At 41.5% G+C, this 18,458-nt stretch overlaps 1 protein-coding gene and 1 pseudogene across 1 annotated transcript in view; one reads left to right on the plus strand and one right to left on the minus strand.

The window, feature by feature from the left end:
* Positions 1-696: 696 nt before the first annotated feature.
* GPC4 (glypican 4) overlaps positions 697-18,458 on the minus strand; it is a 100,832-nt gene continuing 83,070 nt past the window's right edge. Inside the window, exons 4-9 of the mRNA XM_036931193.2 lie at positions 10,479-10,644; positions 5,275-5,405; positions 5,033-5,179; positions 4,017-4,153; positions 3,184-3,359; positions 697-3,089 (exon numbers count right to left, since the gene is read on the minus strand). Coding sequence (XP_036787088.1) covers positions 2,887-3,089; positions 3,184-3,359; positions 4,017-4,153; positions 5,033-5,179; positions 5,275-5,405; positions 10,479-10,644 — 960 coding nt within the window. The 3' untranslated portion in view covers positions 697-2,886. The remainder of the gene's footprint in view (positions 3,090-3,183; positions 3,360-4,016; positions 4,154-5,032; positions 5,180-5,274; positions 5,406-10,478; positions 10,645-18,458) is intronic.
* LOC118935147 (60S ribosomal protein L30-like) lies at positions 13,929-18,176 on the plus strand (annotated as a pseudogene).

Raw genomic sequence — 18,458 nt, forward strand, 5'->3', positions numbered from 1 at the left:
TGTTTGAAAGCGAGCACACACACACGCAGACCTCCTGTGGTAGATATAACTTATTATCCTTAGTTATGCAAACAGATGCATTCCCCAACACTGAAGGGCAAGCAGAATTTTGTGTGTAGTACCATCTACACCTATTTTTATTTCACTTCTATACCCACAAATGATCAATTTTACTTCATGTAAACTGCTAGGTTTCTAACACTCAGGAATTAACTAAAAATGCAAGTCAATTCCTTGCACTTTTTCTTTTATCAAAATAATAGGTGCTAATTACTATTTTTACAAAGAAATATAAATCTAAGAGTCGAAAAATGTTTTAAGGTACAAAGTGAGTGAAGAGTTTAAAGAAAAATAATTTACAAATGAGTATGTAAAACACCAACCGTTCACATGCTATTTAACTGAGACTTCGGAAAACTCACGTCTCCTAACAAAGCCTTTATTCTACCTCATACTCTGAACTCTTAGGGTTTTAAAATATTCAACTTGCCTTTATTCTTTTAGGGTGGGGGTGGTAGGCAGCGGTGAGCCTGCCAGCTGGTTAGAAGCCAAGAGTTATCCAGTCAGATCTGAATGGAAAAATCTATGATTTGTTTATTTCATAGTTCAAGTTCAAAAGCAAGAGACAATTTAAATAATAAAAGGGCAACAGGAAAAAATGCAAAGAAAGAAAACAAATCAGTAAGAGTCCAGAAGAACCTTCAAGAATATTTAATTTGGAAAATGTTATTGGTTTAGAGAACTTGACTGAAAGAAAACAGCTGGGCAGAGTTCAAGGTTTTAAATTAAAAACAATCTAACAAGGTCTATGGGGATAACTCTTTGAGCCGCATTTTGGAGACGAGATTCGTTTCTACCAAGTAAAAGTAATAGCAGTCTAAGCTAAAAAGGAAATTCCTCACAACTGAGGTAGTTACTAAATATCAGCACATTTTCCAAGTTCTCACAAGGCAGCTTAGCTATTTACAATCCATTTTTGCTCATACATAAATGGAGCACCTTTTCAATTCTATGTCATCTGTGATTTCTTAAAAAAAAAAAAACACTTATACACACCAGCCAGAATATGCCTATTTTATTAACATCATGCTTTAATAAATAACTGGCTACTTCTAATAAAATTTAGCCTCTGTTTACAATAGCCCCCAATATCCCACTTTGACCATTATGCAGAATTTGGTGTAAAAACTTGAATGAAATGTAGACCCTGAGCTATCAAGTAATTAGGTTTCAATATAAAAATAGAGAATTACTCTTACAACTGAAGATTGAACAATAACACAAACGACCTTCTGTGGGTTTTAGCTTCTATAGAATTGGTTGGGATCTTAATGGCTGTCTAAAGCTGGAAGAGACTTGCAGAATTTGATTCCTTCTGAATACTTTTGGTATCTCCTTTTGAAGTGAGCTGTTTCATTCTCATAGTTTTATGAACTGTCATTTGGAAAGGACACAAGAAATAAGTTCCTAAGGGGCCAAGGCAGTTGTTAGTCTTTGTCCTGGGACAACAAATAGGACATTTGCCAGCTCACCACAGGGCTAAGGGTCACTGCTAAAATGGTCTTAGCTGTACCTATGCCAAACACACCCCCAAATACCACCACCTGAGAAAAATCTGGGTGCCCAGATCTCCCCAAGTGGGCTTATTGGCTGATAGAAATACACACATCTGTGAACTACTTCAAGTCCTCTGCCTTTCTGATCAGATGGGTTGGGCAAGAAAAAGACTCAAATTAAGACAACTTAGGAACTCTTAAAAAACTGGGAAGCAAAAAGAAGTGAAAATACACATGCACAGATAAAAACTTGGCTCCAATGTTGACAGCTAATCCCTGACCCCAGGCTGTACCCCAATTCTGGCTGGCCCCTTGACAGCTCCCTCTACATGGCTGGGTTTGCAACCTAGTACACTGTAACAAGGGGGACCAAATGAGCTTGTCGGTCACATATTTCTGCCATTGGGATATCAATTCAAAGAGGGTCCATGTGGACACGAAGACCAGCACACAGGGACTTGCTAACTTAGCTGGATAAAAAAGAAAACCAAACCCACCCCCCAAACTAAGTGTGAACATGTGATAACCAGAACATCCAATGCCTTATATATTCCTAGGGAGAATCTATCAAGTTTCTTACAAATGGATTACACTTTAAGCAGACTCAAGAAATGACCTGTACAATGATCTTTGTTTATGCAATTCAACTCAACCAAAATGGGTACTCTGCAGTCTCTTCCAGTCACCAGCTATAAGCGAAGTATAACCTTCTTCTTGTATTGGTGCTTGAATACAACCAAACCCCTCCATGTGCCTTCATTCTGTCCTTAGTAATAAAAACTCAGATCACCTCCACTTCTCTCCAGATAAGGCAACTAAAACAGGGATAAATGGAAATTTTACTGCTTGTTGGGCTTTTTCTTTTAATAAGGTAACATGATAAATAAAACCTGATTCTGTACAGCTATTTAATATTTCAGAAATACGTACATGTTACATGCCAAGAAAGGACCCTGGTTTTTTTGTGAGAAACAAGGTGAGATCATAATCGATGGGAAAAAAAACCCCACAAACAAAAAGCGAGAACAAACAAGAGCGTGATAAAATCACAAATGCACCACTAACTACGTACGGCTCTGTACCTACACTGTTAGCCACGCTTAACACGATTCCGGGGCAGCAGGAAGCGACTTGACGTGCAAGTCCCTTTCCCCCGCAAAACCAAATGAAAAAAACAAAGTCTGCATTTTTTAAACCAGTGGCCACATAGTAAAAACTGTACATTGTTGTCCATTCATTTAAAAAGCAAAGTCACTAGGATGGTAGAAAAGTAATAACCGGTGCCTTTTTTACTTTCCGATGATGAACACTTTTTCTCTAAGATTAGGAATTATCTCCATTCTCTCTGGATAAGCAAGAGCAAGATGCAGGAGATGGTGAGGAGGTAAGGCTGCACCCCAGCACAGGCACCAGCGTTGCCAGCTTTATCGCTGGCACTCTTCCCAGAGTGGTCAGTTGCGTTGTACTCAAACTCCGCAGGGCACTGCTGGTACTCACATCCACTTCCGCTCCCTTCTCCACTGCTTTCATCACCTATTTTAAAAAAGCGGGATAGAGATTTCATTCCACTTGTTTTCATCCTAAGGTGTAAAAAGCAATGTGTGCACCCAAAACTACAAACACTTACTGATATCAAAGAAGTCCACATCATTCCCATTGTAAGCATTCTTCATTTTACTGGTCATAACCCGAAGAGCCATGATTTGACGAAGGACCAGGACGTCCGGTTTGCTGGTGTCGACCTGGACCTCTGGATTATTGCCCTGGTTGGCTAAACCATTTCCTGTCACTGCAAAGAGGTACCTGAAATGAGAAATGTCACCGTTAAGATGATCAGTAAAACAAGAAGTTATAGAAGGCTATCAAATACTTCTGCCTAGATTCTAGTGTTTCCACTGAGTGCAATTAACTGTAAGTTCTTCTATTTCTAATAAACTCGAATCTCTCCTTTTCCTGGGTATATATCTTGTTCCTCCAATTTGATTATGACTTTTTTGAAAGCTATCCCTTTTGCAGAGGTGGGTGGGTTGGACTAAAGTGCTGATAAAGTGGGAAATTATCTAAGAATACTGAGTGGGGTGGAGTGGGGTGGGGTGGGGTGGGAGGGAAGGACACAACATCATCAAGTAAGGGGATTAGACCTTTTAAAAAGTGGTGCTTTATGAGGCTCTTACAGATTTAATACCACACTGCTGAACAGCTAGATCCCTGGTTGCAGCCCTAATGCCAGAAATTAACTATCACAAGCTTTTGCCCAATGCTTTTTTCAAGTAACCGGGTGCCTTCCGAATACTTTACAGCAAAGCCCATTCCTAAGAACAACGTGAAGCCTTCCAGGTTGTTGCTACCTGCTGTGAATTGCTTCTCGATGCCTCCTCAATGGACACTAAGAAAACCCTCTCTCAAAGTTACCCAGGCATCTTGGAAGGGAGAGGCTGCAAATCCACTGCAGAGGCTAACCTGCTTTTGCCTTTTCCATTCCAGCAGTCATCCTCATTGCCATTTCCTGCAGCCATTCTCTCATCGTTGCACACATTGCTGGGAAGAGAGGACCAGAACTTCTTGGCCTGTCTGAGTTTCTCCTTGACATCAGTAACCTAATCAGCAGAAAAACAACAACAACAAGAAAACACAAAATCTTTGTAAGAACACAAAACTACCTACAGATGTGCCTTTGGATCATTTCTAAAGTATCTCCATAGTGATATGCATTCATTTTCCACATTAGTCACAAGAGAAAAATGCAGATCAAATTTATACCTAGAAGGACCAAATCACTCGAATGAGTAAGTGAAATGCTGGCTCTGAAGGAGTTGCTGAGATCCACTGTCCACTCTACCTCTTCGTTATAACTACCATCTGGGGCCCACTGGGTTCTGTGTCCTGTAGATACAATGTTAAAACACAGCCCCTTCTTGCAAGGCTTTTATACTCGGGATCCCGCTTGCGTGATGTCCCCTCTGGGAAATGGCTGAGTGCCTGTCATCGCCCTGCCTGGACTCAGGTTGCCCCCCACTGCTGTATTTGCAGCATGGTGCTGTGTGCGGAGCAGTGCGCTCTTATTTCCTTACCCTTCTCCCATCCTAGCACTTATGTTACGCTAGTCAAGCCTGGGATGCCTGCTGCTCCCTCTCCGTTGGGGAGTTTTGAGAACAAGGACCTGTCTTACTCCTGAGTCTCCCTGCAACTAGCACAGTGATGGGCTCACAGTAGGTGCTTAGTAAATCCATGGTGAAACAAAAGGGAAATTTTGCGGTAAGATGTTCTACATCACTCTAGCTAGAATACATATGAACTTTCTGAGTTAGAAAATGAGAGAGGTAGATGTATTGATGTCCGCCTGCAATCAGCTTGAAAAGTTTCACCTGAGAGACTTGGAAGACCCACACCTGCAAGGTTTTCAACCAAAAAGGCACTTTGAGCAGAAGTTTCCAACTTTTGGCATAAAATTTGGCCATTTCTGCCGAAGTGCTCACCAGTCGGTCCAAACTAGTGCCAGCTGCCGTGGTTGGACGTTCCTCAGGGTGATGGGGTCTGAAGCGAGCACTGAAGGCACCTTCAGAGATGGAACGGGAAATTCGTCCAGCTGGGAGGGGCTTAGGGGGTCCACAGCCCTGGAAAACCTGCATGGGAGGGACCAAGCATGGCCATATGAGGACAGTCACATCACAAGCTGGACGGGGCTTCTGGCTCGGCTTTGCAGTCCTGCCTTCATTACCTTCTGAGACACTTGCACGCTATTCTCCTGCATGTTCATAATAGCATCAGAAATCTTCACATCGATGGGATCCATGACCGATTCAATGTTGAAAGGACCCTCTAGCCTCTCCGCCACCATCAGCATAGCATCTAACACGAGGTTTAGGGGAGAACAGTAGAGCATAAAAAGTAAATCATTAGGTCGGCCTTGTGTAATCAGTCTGATTACTGCCTTTGTTTCCTGTGGGGAGGAAGGGGGAAGGCACACATCAAAATTAATTCATGCCTTTATATCTATTTCTATTATACCAAACTGCATTTAGTCACTATGTGCTGTTAGTGCTAGGAAGTGTGGAGTGGCCAGATGAATGCTTTATTCCATAGCAAGGCAACTCAATCAGGAATCTTCTATCATATTGATTATTCATTCCTTCGTGTGCCCCGGGGCTGTGGCTGAATGGCCCTGAGATAGCTCCCAGCTGACAAACCTAAGGCTGGTGGCAGAACAATCTGCCAGCTCTCCTAGAGACTTCCTAGGATCTGTTCATTTCAGGTTCCATTTACAAGAGTCAAAAGCATCCATCAGTTATAACCCTGGCCTATCAATTCTTTCCTTTCACTTTTTAATGAAAAACCCTTTTTAGGTTCTCGTATGCACAGTTGGAAAATACAAATGAAGTGTCCCATGGAATTCTAATGACTTTTCAAATAATGCCAATTTGAAAAATGCAATGTTCATATTAAGCTAGACTTCCCATTTCAGATACAAGGGCCTCGAGTTCTTTTAAAGCAAAACATGTACCTCTTTTCTTTGCATGAAAAGGCTAACACAGGACACAGCACACAAAAACCAGGTGCGCACAGTGTATGTTTCCAGTGATGACTCTTCCAGGGACTGTACATTTGGGGGGAGTCTAGCGTTTTCTACTACAGTGACCCTCTTAAACAAAATATGCTATAGTTGTTCTCTTGCCATACTTTTTTGTTGGGATTATGACTTTTAGTATTTTTGCCTGAAACGTATTGCACAAAATTAGAAGAAACTGGAAATAAAATCTCAAAGTGAGAAAAAAGGATGCTTCGTGACAATCAGGGAACTTTGCGACTTGTTCTCTCCCCTGTACATTCTAGTGCTTCGAGCATGGCAGGAAATGGATAGGCAAGCCCACATTATCCACAGCCTTCAGGGAGCCCAAGGGCAGCTGCTCGAGAAGTTTCTAAAAGACTGTGTGTCCTTCTCAAAGAGCCCTGCAGGCCGCAGATGAACTTCTACCTCAGCTTTGCCTGTGGAAAGGACTTTCAGCAACAGCTTATCAATGAACCAACCGAACGCGGTCATCAACCTTCAACCTAGAACAAATGCAACACACCATTTGGAAGCATGGGAACATTTCTCTAGGCTGCAGTCCTGATGTCACAAACCACAAATAGATTTCCATGAAACACAATTTTTTTTAAGTAATAACAAATGAAGTTTCAGGTTGCTCACTGTGGTTAGCACCAATAAAGTGATGCTTCCAACCTCTGAGTAAAGGCTGCCAACATGAATATACCATTGTACTGGAGGAGGGAAAAAAAAAGCTTTTGATGTGCTAGCAAAAGGAGACTTTTGCAAACAAGTGGAGCACAACTTAAACATGTTCATCACTGTCAAAGCATCAGGGCTGCCACATATAGAAAGCACATTCTTCATAGAAGCTGCTTCCTCCAAATAAAAATATTATGAATAGACAGATAATAAACATCCAAAATGCAGAGGTTTAAACAAGAAAAAAAACAGCACATTTTGTAACTACTTATTCCCCTAGTGGCAAGGAAAGGCCAGATCACTAATGTGTTTTGTAAAAGACTGAAAGGAAACATAAACCCTGATTCTTCTGGCTGTTTGGCGTCTTTGTAAACTCTGAGCCCGCTGGCTGTACACAGGGGCCTGGGAATGGAGGGTGAAGCCGGGCCTTTGTTGGGCCTGGTGCCATGGCATTGAGGGTTGCGCAGCTGAACAATGTGAATGAGGCTGCGTTAGGCCTGTAGCCCAGGAGCCAAAGCTGCCTCTAACCCCTGGGGGAAGTCATGGTTGGCTATCGGTTGGGCTCTTAAGCAGCCAGCTGTGATTAGAAGCCCTGAGAGAATTCCAAAGATGGTTGGTTTTGTGGTTTTTCTTCTGGCCGGTCGAGGCCATGGGTCTCCTATTTGTAGGCTATCTGACCTGTTCCTGCCTCCTGTTGGCAACTGGCTGGCATCACTGCCGGCAATCCCAATACCCTAATATTAAATCCTGCTGGCAACAACATGTGATGGTAATAAGGTTGGCTATGAACCAAACGAATGTTAGCACCAGCACGCTGTAAGCTGGAGGACAAGTTTGCACCTAAGTGTAATTTATGATTCTCTAGACACTGACTTTATTGGTGATGGTGGAAGGGAGAATTTCGTTTGGTTTTTGAACTGATGGTTTCGTCAACACAACCTCTTACATAAAACCAAGTCCAAGGTGTTTCAGCTATTCGGATGCACTTTGATAAAGGCTGACAGCACCTTAATAGATGCAGTTGGAGAGAGAAGGCGACGGCCTGGTAGCAAGGCGGCAGATTGGGAAAACTCATCCTTAGTCTCTGAAAGAGTCTCGTCTACCTGGAGGATTTCCCAGCTCAGGATGCAGACATTGAGCTCCCCCAACCCCACCACAAAAACAACAAAGCATACCCTTCTCACTCGGTAAAGTGATTACTTTTACACTGTGCTGCCAATAATCAGACACCTACATCTTCAGCCTGAAGACCGCCTGGAATAACAAAAAGCAGTTTCTCAACTTAACCCTGAGATTTTATTTAAAGAAGCAGGGGGGTGGGGGGAGCCCTTGACCACTCATTAATTGCAGGCATTTAAAGGCAAAAGAAAAATTACTTGCAAAGAAAAAAAAAGAAACTCATAGAGGCATGCAAATTGGGACTGAATTCTACAACCAGAGCAAATGAATTAAACCCTTGTGAAAACTCATAAAAAAGCCCTGGAGATTAGCGTTTATTACTCCTGTGCTTTGATATCAGCTTATTACAAATACAGAATAGAATACCCATCACAAAACAAGCTTTGGTGCAACTATTTACCTCATCCTTCCAAAAAGTATTGCATAAAATAAGTAAGGAAAATTGACTCAGAAATCCTGTCAATTTCCACTTGGGTTTCATTCTGTTTTTTGAAAAACACATGCAATTTTAAAAAACACAACAACATGACAGCAGCAACTTCAATTCTCCCTGGTTGAAAACACAGTATGGTTTTGATTTAGTTAGGGACCTGCCAACTCTTGGAAAAGTACGTCAAAGAATTTATATTTTACTCCAAGGATATGAGCTATAGTTTCTGCCAGACACATTAGAGTATAAGAATTGTGCCAGGTACATGGCCTCTGGACCTTATTCTTGATATGCCCATAGAAAAAAGTCAACAGAACTAGATCACTGTCATCATTCATTCTGTGTACTGTATGGCAGATTCTACTCCTCTGCCCAGAGAATGAGTACATTAGATGTTACAGGGGCCAGTGCAAAAGCTAACTCAACTTTTTAAAGTGGGTGGGTAGTATTATCTCATTGTGTTTTTTTTATTAAAGTATCATTGATATACAATCTTATGACGGTTTCACATAAACACAGTGGTTTCAACATTCACCCATATTATCAAGTCCTCCCTCCCTCCCCCCCATTGAAGTCACTGTCCATCAGCATAATAAGATGCTAGAGTCATTACTTGCCTTCTTGGTGCTGTACCACTATAAATTGTAGTGCCCCTTAATCCCCTTTTCCCTCCCCACCCATCCTCCTAAGCCCCTCCCTTTTACTAATCGAACTTTTAAAAAAAAATGAATTTAGCAAAATTGAATTGCAAACTTGGCATTGGGTGTGGACCAGAAAAAGAAATAAAAAACATCAACTGCAGATCTGGAAATGCCATGGGCTTTTATTTCCATGGGAAATATTTTAAAGCAACAATTTCTCCCACGGCTTCATTCCAGGCATGATAGGCAATCGGTGTGCGTGTGTCTTTGCTGGTCTTACGCCTTCCCTTTCATGGGATTCTGCCTGTCTACGTGTGGAGGATTGTTTCAGGTCTTCTAGCTCTGAGCTATTTAGGCTACAGTTGTGCTGAAGTGCTTAATATTCACATCTTTCTAAAAATTTCCCCGTGTGTCAGTGTTCTCAAGAATCTGTTAGAGCCAATTTACTGATGCATTTTCAAACAGAGTTAATATGGTAATTAGCTCTCAGGAAGACTAAAAAGCAATCCCCTACTCCAATCCCTCCACCAAACAAGCAAACAAACAAAAAACCACAAGCCAACAAGTTGCACATGTTCCCATAATGTGGGCAAATAAGTGAAAAATGGGTGCTTATAAAGACACTCAAATTCTACAATTATGCAAATGTGACTGGTGGGGGAAGTGGGGAAAAAGATCGGAGTTTGTTTTTGTGAAGAGTCCTACCAACACATTCTGCATTTGGAGCTTCAGCTCTGGTCACTCATGTTTCAGGGCTAACAATGGCATTATGTAGGCATCAAGGGAGTCAATGACTGGACATTTAAATTATCCTTGATTTTCCCTTCCCCATAAATCATAATTAACCCTTTTGGACACCGGCCCCTTCACTTACATTGCTGGCTGGTTTTCAGTAATGGTTTTCTAGGTCTTAGGGAATATTGAGAGAACCCTTACCTCTAAAAATATTGGGGTAAAATTTCCTGCATTCTTATCAGACCAGTCTGTTAAACCTGCTACAGAAACAGAACCCCTAAATTTGCACAGATTTCAGCTGATCCAAACAGCCAATGGATATCCAGCCAGTTCACAAAGATCGGTTGCAGTGAAACAGATACAACATCTTAAAAGACACTTTCACAGCTGTGATGGCTGTACTCTAGCATCTATATGGATACAAGCCTATGATGCATAACTAAAACACACCTTTAGGGGAGAAATGTGATGAAGTCAGTTTCTTGTTATTAAAATTTGTTATTCACTGTGTCTAACGTCTTCAGAAATGTACCAGTTGTTGAAAGGGACATTTACTCATAGAATGGTATGAACTTTTGAGTACAGTTAGAACTCTGGTAAACACTAAATAATGAATAGAAATTTCATAGCTGAGCTATGGCCATACTCCTGATAGCCAGAAGCTGAGCTATCCCCAGCAACACAAATACATACATTCATTACTTGCTCACCTATGAAATTGTTCCACTCAAAGTCAAGATCCCCTTGGTTGGCCAGACAGCCTCTCATGATGTTCGAGCAGTAGTTGTAACATGGCTTCACTGTCACAAGACCCTGGCAGTGGGAGCAGTAGATCATCTTCAACAGGGCGTGCGTACACTGGGCTGTGGGATTTACCTTATTTGAGAGAAGAAAAAGACAATGGTGGTGCTAAAACAGACACAGAAATTGCAAGTCTATCAAGCTGACTTTGAATGCTTGGCCATGAATTTAACTTCAGAGAGTTGTAATAGATCACATTTAGCAGGTCTGGCCTGCTTCCTAAAGAGGTGAACTAGAATAGAGCAAGCTTAGGCAGAGGGAACATGTATGCTGGAGGGGGTGGGAGGGGGGAGGGATGAATATTAATTACATCACCTTGAATAATCGAGTTGCATATATCTCCCACCCTGTGAACTCCGCTTCCTTCTCCATCCTCCTCCCTGTCTCAGTCTCTGCCTCTCACATGCATATAGATTCACTCTCACTCATTTTAAATGGCTCAATTATTTCAACATCTTTTTATAAATAAATTTCCAGGCTCAGCCATGAGACGCAGTAGCAGAGGCTACCTTTACCTGCCCACTGTGCGTGGCTGACTATGGCCTTTACTGTTGCTGTTTGCCTTGCCAGACTGAACACAAGCACATCTTTCCAGACACACTGGCTGTAAGACTGCCTTTGAAACTTAACCCCCAACCAAGGTTTGGAAGGATACCTGGCATGTCCTCTATTCTATGGCAACAACTGTGCAGAAGGCAAAGTTACTGTACACTGCAGGGAAGAATGTGAGTGAACTTCAACTTGGGTTTGTGGGAAGGCCTTCCAGGGCTTAGGAACAGTTAAGCACAGAGTGTTCAGGGAATACTAGATGGAGGAGGTGGAACTTCAGTATAATTTTGAAGAAAGGGCTGGATGTAAGTGGTCAAATGAAGGAAGAACATCCCAATGAGAGACTGAAATGAACAAAAGTTCTAAGAAATGTACCGAGCAAATCACGGCACTTTGGAATGGGGTTGAGGAACTGTGGGAAGTAAGACTGGATGCGTAGGAAGGAGTATATGTATGGCCAGAATTTTAGAGGCCTGAATACCATGCAGAAACTGAGACGCCAGGTGTTAGCAGATGGGGGCTACTAAAAGCTCATGAGGAAGCGAGGCAGCAAGGATGAAAGATGCACTGAGGTCAGATGCGCTGGCTGTCCTCTGCAGAGAACTGAGACTCAGTTTCATCTTTCTACTTCTGTAAGGTGAAAAGTGTTTCGGGCATAGAAGAGCCAATTCTATCCTGTCACTCATTTCTTCCACTGCTTAGAAAGGGTCATGACTGGGTATCTATCGCATGCTGGCAGCCAACCAAAAACTCCTGTCTGCCATATCCTCCTCCCCTGGAGTCACCGTCAGAGGACTAATGCCTTCGTGTCTGTCATTACCAACCAGCTCTGCGAACACAGACTTCAGAAAGCATATAAGAGCACAGGGCATAGATGTGGGGACGCAGGGCTGGTGGGAGAAAAACTTAACCTGGTTAGGTTCCTATCTGATACACACACATGCATATCCCAAATACTAGTCTAGCCTAAAAGTGGGGTGGGGGGACATGCAACAAGATGGCAATTGTATGAGGTCAACATTCCCTATGAAGAATTAGGACTAGTTTTAACTAGTCCCAAATCAGTCCTTTTAATTATCTATTAATGTATAGCAAACTTTTGGCTGACCAATACCCTGGTTACCCATTCTGGGTAGCTAAAAGTTCCTTCCTATCAAGTCAGACATGATCAGGACTCTGATACCTGTACCTGCCCCTAGCCCCCATTTTGCAGATGAGCAAGGAGGCCTGGAGAAAAGAGGTTGGCTGGAGAATCACAGGATCACAGACATCAGAGCTGGAGGGGCCTTAGAGATCACAAAGCATAGCTCTCACATTTAGGAATACTGCACCTTCCCAAACATTTGACCAGAGATAGCAGGTTTCCCTGCCTTCTTAAGCAGAAGATGTGAAGCTCTACTCTTAGGCATCTGTTGCTGCTTCTTCAGTTTTAGTTAGGTTCCATGCTGGTGATACAGCTAAATGACTGCATTTTAGAGGGGAACAGTCTATTATGTAAATGCCTACGAAACCCAGAAAATAGCCCATGGCATTTGTGGAATATTATGTTTAACAGGAAACAATACCCTCCTAAGAAGAAACGTAGAAGCAGAAAGTGTCAACAAATAGTTAATGAGCACCTAGGATGTGCCAGGGGTTATTCTGGAATGTATTTGTGATTAGGTAGCAAGGCAAGCAGGAATTTGTTAGATTACAGAACCTGTTCTAGAAAACAAATTCCAAAATGGTATATAGGCCTTTAGGTAATAAGCAAAGTTTTCAAACTCTGTAGTTAGAGTCGGGAAACATTTTCCCCAGAACTCTTTCCCTTTCTTTTTCTTTAAACCTAGGAAGTGGTCCACTGTATTCTTAGTTCAATTCTAAGTCAGGGCATTTATGCAGTACATCTTGTAGTACACCCTCTCCTAAAATAGGCTGACGGAGGCTCAAGTTTTAAAAACAGAGACCAAAGTAAATGACATAGTAGAGTTTTATTAAAGGAAGATTATGAAGCTGGGTTTGGCAGAGTGTTTCCATTTCATTTTTTGGCTAAGTACTGGCTCGTGCTCTGCACATGATTTGTTGTGTAATTACTAAAAATGATCACAAGGAACTCAGCTATAACATGCTATGGAAACACTAAATAATACCAGAACTGAGAAGAAAGATGGGCAAGTTGCAAGAAAACTGGGATGAGGAAGGACATATGAAATACCAAGGTTAGAGAAAATCTTTTTTCATCTCAACCACTAATCAGATCATCATGCAATATTTACATGAAGGGAATTCAGAACTTGGGAAATAAACCCTTTGTGTGGGGTAAAGCCCTAACATAAAGAGAAGAGTTTTAAACCCATCAAGACACCCTTTCCCGCAGATGAAGTGCCAGTAATGTGACCATTCCCCAGGCCCTGTGTCCCTGTTCTCACCAACCTGACCACACTCAGGACGGTGAACCCAGAGTGCCAAGGAGAAGCTCTACCTTTTGACTCTGAAGGACCCCAGTGGACATACAGAATGGCTGTCTCTCTTTCGGAACCTTCAAGGACTTCTTGATAAGGAGCAAGGTACGTTGCTAGAAGAGCCAAAGGGATAACATAGCAACAGGGAAGAAAAGGACAAAGAGTACTGACACTTCAATTTAAATTCTCTTGTGGACTTGCCAGTGCAAGTCCAGGATCTCCTTGATCCAGTCGGTGGTGGCTCTTGCTGACGCGTCATGACATGCCAGGCCCTGGCGGGTACTGCTTCACGAACCCTCAACGGTCTCTCCACCACATGGGGAGCAAGCCTTTCACTCATAACCAAATGTCATGAACGGTGGCCTAAATCATGTTTTCTTCTCAGACTTGACTCATTCTGAATGGAAATTCAAGTTCATTTACATTCTACTCCCTTCTAACCCGCAAAATCAATTACTTCTTGAGTCCCCCAAATAACTTCTTTACTGATCTAGATTTACTTTGAAACCCAAGACCAAGTGGTAGATGATGCCACGTGGGGATTAACAAAAAAGGATAAAAAGGGTAACTATACTCCAAGGTCTTCCTTTAATCCTTTAGTCCTGTATTGACTCTCTAAGGCATGACACACCACTTAAAATGATCAATCTGATTGTGTTCCTTTGGGTCACACTTCTTGACTAACATTTTGATGTATTTTCCTTTTCCTTCTGTTTAGATGGGTCTACTGAGCTCCATTGTCAGTGACTTCTAGAATCGTTGGGCTGGGATAGGAGTGGAAGTGGGGGTTATGACCGCTTTGAGGATTCACATTTTCATGCCTGTCTTGGAGATTATTTTTTAAATGATATTTACAAAGTACAGGGAAGAGAAAACTACACTCCTCACTTTTCCCTCTAAACCACAAAGAATACACTGACACAAAGAATGGAATAATGGTCTCAGAGAGAACATGTTTATTTAGTTTCTATGGTTTTATGATCATGAAGCTCTTGATGTCAAGATTCAAGTCAGAAATATTCTGTTCCATGTCAGAATTACAAGTCTACTGATACCTTTCAGTGGACTTTTTGATTTGTATGATACAGTTATATAGTACTTGCTATGTTCCAGGGCTTATGTATTAACTCATTTAAGCCTCAAACTAAATAATCATGTGAGATGAGTATTATCATTTCATTTCACCAAGAACACAGAGGCCCAAAGAGATTAAGGGACTCATAGAAGATCTCCCGCAGTGTCCAAGATTTGAGCCCAGGCACTTTGGATCTAGAGCACATACGCTCGACCTCCTTGATGTGAACCTGAATGGCTTCCTCTGACTCATAAGACTTCAGCAACCTTGACGGAAGCACAAGGAGCTGCCTGTTCTCCACAGCTCCCAGACCTGTGGGTACAGGATACCCACACACAGTGAACACTCGGCTGTGGAGCTACAAATTTTCTATTTAGAATTTGCAATTTGCAAACTCCTTTACCAAATGAATCCATTTTTATGTTGGAGGCCAAGTTAGGATGTAACTGTTCTACAAGGAACAAGGTTTGACTAAACACTTGGGTAAGATGGCAGACTGTTTAATAAACAATGACGACTTATTCAGCCAATGCCGTAAACTTAGAATGGTTCAAGAGGCTACAGGGGTGAGAAAAAAAAATATATATATATATATATATATATGTATATATGTACCTCACTCACCAGCCCCTGCCCACAAAGAATGCAAAGGTTCAAGTCAAACACTGCAGGACATGGAAAGAGTTCACTTGAATGAAACCAGACCAAAAACAGTACGCGTTTTACCAAAATTTTAACCTTTTGAAAGAATTATAGCTTAAATGTAGCAGAGACGATCAATTTGTACTAGAAAGTTGGGCATTATTTAAATAAGAAAAAGGTTTTGACATTATTTATGTAAGAATGAGAGTCTGATTTGTTCCCTTTTGGGGGCAACATGATAGAGAAGCAACACCCTCTGGACTCAATGCTTCTGTATTAACTCAAAATCAATCCAAGTTACTGACTCATAATGACAATCCATGAATAGCCAATTTCCAAGCCTTATAAAATCCTCCAAGACTAAGCAAGGTAACTCTAGGAGGTACCTTAGAATTCAGATTTTAGGAGCCAGTCTATGTTTCATGGTAAAAGTCAGTAGAGGGAAGACTCTTCATTTCCTTTACAACTCATTAAGACTCTTAAAAACTCATTCCCGCCATCCTCAGGACACACATTGAATGTGACATCTGCATGCCATTTCTGCTATAAAAAAGCCTTTCCGAAGTCCCCTTGTCTGAAAAGACTCTTTTAACATCGATTGAGACTTTCTTCCAAATAACCTGCATTTTCCAAACACCACATTAAAAACTACTGCGAGCTGCCTGAAAACAGAAAAATGCTGGAGAACTCTTCACGCAGCCTGGATTTCATTTCAGTAATTCAGAACGAGCCTTAAGCCACATTACACAGGGATGGCAGTCAGTCACCATGCTGCGCTGAAGTTAAAAACACATTTCCTTTTAGTTTATTCCAGTTCCTAACCTAAGTTTGCTGCAACATTTTTTTCCTATACATCCAATAGTACCAAACAAATGGGAAGGGTCTAGATTTTATCTGTTGCTTGGTAACATAAGCACCCAACAAAAATAACAGGAAATATTTCCCAAAATTATGGTAAAGGAAAGAGATAGGGAACCCAAATACACCATGAGATGTGATGAGTTTATTCAACAACTTCCTACCTAGTTTTTAATTCAATGTGCACATGCAAAGGATGAGACATTCCTATTTTCCTGATAATTTTAAAGATGTAACGAAATATATGGAATAAGAAAGGATTCATTCAGGAGTATTTGCAGATACATTTTAAATTGAAGCTGTATTACTACTTGGAAGTACGTCTTTTGTTTTAAATTATTAACTCATTTATGACCTATATGCGAAAGCGTCATTGCATTAACCCCTTGTAGATGGCTCATAATTTTTGTTTTGAGAGAACACATAATCTCAATTTATTCAATCCTTGATACTTGGCCACAGCCCTGTCTTCAACTCCATCCCCCCGCCATAGCTAGAGTCCCACCTTCCTCTTTGCAATTCTAGGGTTTTTGGTTGTTGAGTAAAAATAATTTTAAGGGTCGAATGAATGTTTATACTTTGTTCTTACTGTGTTGCGTATTGTTAAAGTGTACATTTGTAATGACCTGGGGAAATGGCAAAATCATCTGGGCAGTACTCTGGTAGGTGTCGGGACATGGTGACCAAAGTGCAGGGGGTTCGGGGGAGTGGCAATGGAAATTGTTCTCAAGGCAGGTAGTCATTTAGACATCACAATGGTTAACTCAATGATTTCTAATTATAGACCCTGTAGTTTGGGGTGGGGGTATAGACACAGTCCCATTAGGTCAGTGTTAATTGAAACCATGAGAATGCAACTCTCTTTGGCAAAAGAGCTATTAATTCTCATGGTCCATGTAACCACTTGTGCATTTTTGAAAGACCACAACAGACTTCACCCTTCCAGGCAAAACTGCTGCTACAAGCAGGTAAATAAGAAATGTATCATGAACCATGACAAGTAAAGATGGAATAAGTAATACAAAGATGTGTAGCACCAGGGTATTCTTGAACCATCTGTTACTAATTAAGGGGGCTTTTCTGAAGTCTGAATTGTAAAGCTCAATGGAGTAAGCCAAAATCACTGCATGTTTGTTTCATCCCAGAAAAACTGAAGCAAGTAGAGGATATTTCAACCAAGAAGTGACTTTCTCTTGCAGCAAGTTAAGCCTGCTGGTGGCAAATGGCCTTTAAACGGCTTAGTAGGGATAATGAAATCACTGTTCAAAGTATAACCACAACCCTTTTTTTGTTGCAAAAGTAAGGAAAAGCAGGACATCCACTCAGGAATAGCAAATGGGAACATCTCTGAGTGAAGTATGCAATACCCAGCCCCAAGACCACAATGCTTTTCAGAATTTACTTTGAAGACCTCTCCGTAGATGAAGTGGTGAGGTGCTCTCTTTAATTAGGAAATACACTGTCCACTCTGAAAGGTCTTTTTCAGGCCCAAGGTAATTCATTCTATCGTACTTCCAAGGAAGGCATGGTTCTTTCTTGGGTTGCTCTAGCTCCACCTGCGAACTATATTTATTTGGACAGCAGTTGGCAGGAGTGGAAACCCATATGAAAAACCACTGCTCTTTTTTTGCTGCCTGGCCATCTTGGTGGCTGTGTTTGGTTGGGAGCCATCCTGCATCTAAGGCAGGAAGATGGTGGCTGCAGAGAAGATGAAAAAGTCACTGGAGCCAATCAACTCCAGGCTCCCATTCGTTGTGAAGAGCGGAAAGTACATGTTGGGATACAAGCAGACTCTGAAAATGATCAGACAAGGCAAAGCAAAACTGGTCATCCTTGCCAACAACTGCCCAGGCCTGAATACTATGCTATGTTGGCCAAAACCGGTGTCCACGACTACATTGGCCATTGATACTGAACTGAGCACAGCATGTGGAAAATACTATAGAGTATGCACACTGGCCCTCACTGATCAGGTGACTCTGGTATGGTTAGGCATGCCAGAGCAGACTGGTGAAAGGCAAGCCATCAACATTTTTCTTTAATAAAACTGTCCATAGCTTGTTTTTTTTAAAAAAAGGAGAAACCACTGCTTGGATACCCAAACTGACGGAGAAGCTTATTTATTTGATTCATCAAATGTAGATTTTCAACATTTTTGAAATATGTTTTTGATGCTCAGATCATTTATTGTCTTCCTCATACCACTGGATCTTAAAATAAAATCTATTTAACGTAAGGAATATTTTCTCAAATGTGCAAGTGTTCCTTACATGCTGTTAAACAGAAAGATTACATAGGTGGTAGACTTTTTACATAATTTGCAT

The sequence above is a fragment of the Manis pentadactyla genome, chromosome X, assembly GCF_030020395.1.
Source record: "Manis pentadactyla isolate mManPen7 chromosome X, mManPen7.hap1, whole genome shotgun sequence".
Lineage (NCBI taxonomy): Eukaryota > Metazoa > Chordata > Mammalia > Pholidota > Manidae > Manis > Manis pentadactyla.